The 1792-nt window shown below is 48.1% G+C and overlaps 1 protein-coding gene across 1 annotated transcript; it reads right to left on the reverse strand.

The window, feature by feature from the left end:
• Window positions 1-428: 428 nt before the first annotated feature.
• LOC109160521 (uncharacterized mitochondrial protein AtMg00810-like) lies at window positions 429-995 on the reverse strand. The gene has a single exon (XM_019308807.1). The coding sequence runs from the start codon at window positions 993-995 to the stop codon at window positions 429-431; it is 567 nt and encodes a 188-aa protein (XP_019164352.1).
• Window positions 996-1792: the final 797 nt, after the last annotated feature.

Raw genomic sequence — 1792 nt, forward strand, 5'->3', positions numbered from 1 at the left:
CTCTGTGCGCTTGCAGATTATAGCAATCAATATTCCTACCCTTACTAATGTTGGAAAGACAAGGGAACAAGGGCACAACTCAAGAAGCACAAGGTACAACCCTTTGACTTAAGTGACTAGTCAAAATCTAGTTCCTCGACTATTAAATTTCAGGATTTTAGAAAGAGATTAGCAAGGAAACTTGGATTAATTCTTCAATTAATCCCCAATTAGTGTTTGGATTTACGGGGTGTCACACAACTTTATCCCGGACGAAGTGGAAGTCAATTTCAACGTGCTTGGTCCTGGCGTGGAAGACCGGATTTGCATAAAGATAGGTGGCACCGAGGTTGTCGCACCATAGTGTAGATGGCTGTCCAGAATATAACCCGAGTTCACAAAGTAGGGAAACCACCCAACTACCCAAGTGATCTCTGCCGAGACATCGGCTAATGCCTTGTATTCAGCCTTAGTTGACGACGCCCCACCGTGCGCTGTTTTCGAGAGAGCCAAGAGATGAGGTTGTTCCCCAAAAAGACCGCATACCTACTAGTACTCTTCCTATCAATCGGAACAGCCAGCCCAATCGGCAAACCATAGTCCAGAGTCCCCTTGACATACCATAGAACCCGCTTCACTAGGGCACAGTGCTCATCTGTGGGAAAGTGCATAAACTGGCAGAGCTGATTAACGGCATAGGACAGATCTGGGTGAGTTATTGTGAGATACTGTAGGGCTCCAACAATGCGTCGGTATTGAGTGGGATTTTCATAAGATTGAGATGACGGGCTTACAACCTGAGAGACAGCGGCTGGTGTTGCAAGCGGCTTACAATCTATCATTCCAGCTCGATTTAGGATATCTCCCATGTACCTCTTGTGTGAAAGGAGAAATCTGCCGTTGACTGTCAGAGTTTCTATGCCAAGGAAAAAACCTGGTGTTCCGAGATCCCGAATTTTGAAGGTAGCGGAGAGACGACGGAGCATCGTGTCAAGACGGGCAGCATCATTACCCATCATGATAATATCGTAAACGTAGACTAGTAGAAAGACTCATGACGACCCTGTAGTGTACTGGAAAAGAGAGACGTCGGTTTTGGATGGTAAAAAACCTGCAGAAACCAAGAAATCATGCAGTCTCTTGAACCAAGCCCGTGGGGCTTGCTTGAGACCCTATAGTGAGTGCTGGAGGTGACAGATATAATCAGGATGTGAGGGGTCCTCATACCCTGGTGGCTCTTTCATGTACACAGTTTCGGCTAGATGGCCATTTAGAAATGCATTGTGCACATCTAACTGACGGAGCGTCCAACCATTGGACACAGCGTGGTAGGTTTGACTAATGGGCTGAAGGTGTCGAAAAACTCTTCACTTACAACTTGGTTGAAGCCCTTGGCAACAAATCGGGCCTTATAGCGTTCTACTGACCCATCTGCGATGCGTTTGGTCCGAAACACCCATTTGTACCCAATGATATTCATGTCTGGCTTGGGTGGGGGGGGGGGTATAAGCCGTCAAGTGTCATTATGCAGCAGCGCATTAAACTCTTGGTCCATGGCATCACGCCATTGAGGATGGCCTACAGCTTGTGAGTAACATGTTGGATCAGTAGTTGTAGTTAGGGCATGAAATTGCTCGTTTGTGCCCCTAGTCATGTGACGTAGACGCATAACATGCCCACGGTCTTGAGCTGGTGGTACACGGGGTGCACGGGTTCTAGCCGTGACGGTCTCTGTGGGACCCTCAATAGCTAATGGTGCGGGATCCAGTGTACGTGTCATGGGCCCCAGTGGGGGCGGTGCAGAAGCTATGGG

Source organism: Ipomoea nil, unplaced genomic scaffold, assembly GCF_001879475.1.
Source record: "Ipomoea nil cultivar Tokyo-kokei standard unplaced genomic scaffold, Asagao_1.1 scaffold2848, whole genome shotgun sequence".
Lineage (NCBI taxonomy): Eukaryota > Viridiplantae > Streptophyta > Magnoliopsida > Solanales > Convolvulaceae > Ipomoea > Ipomoea nil.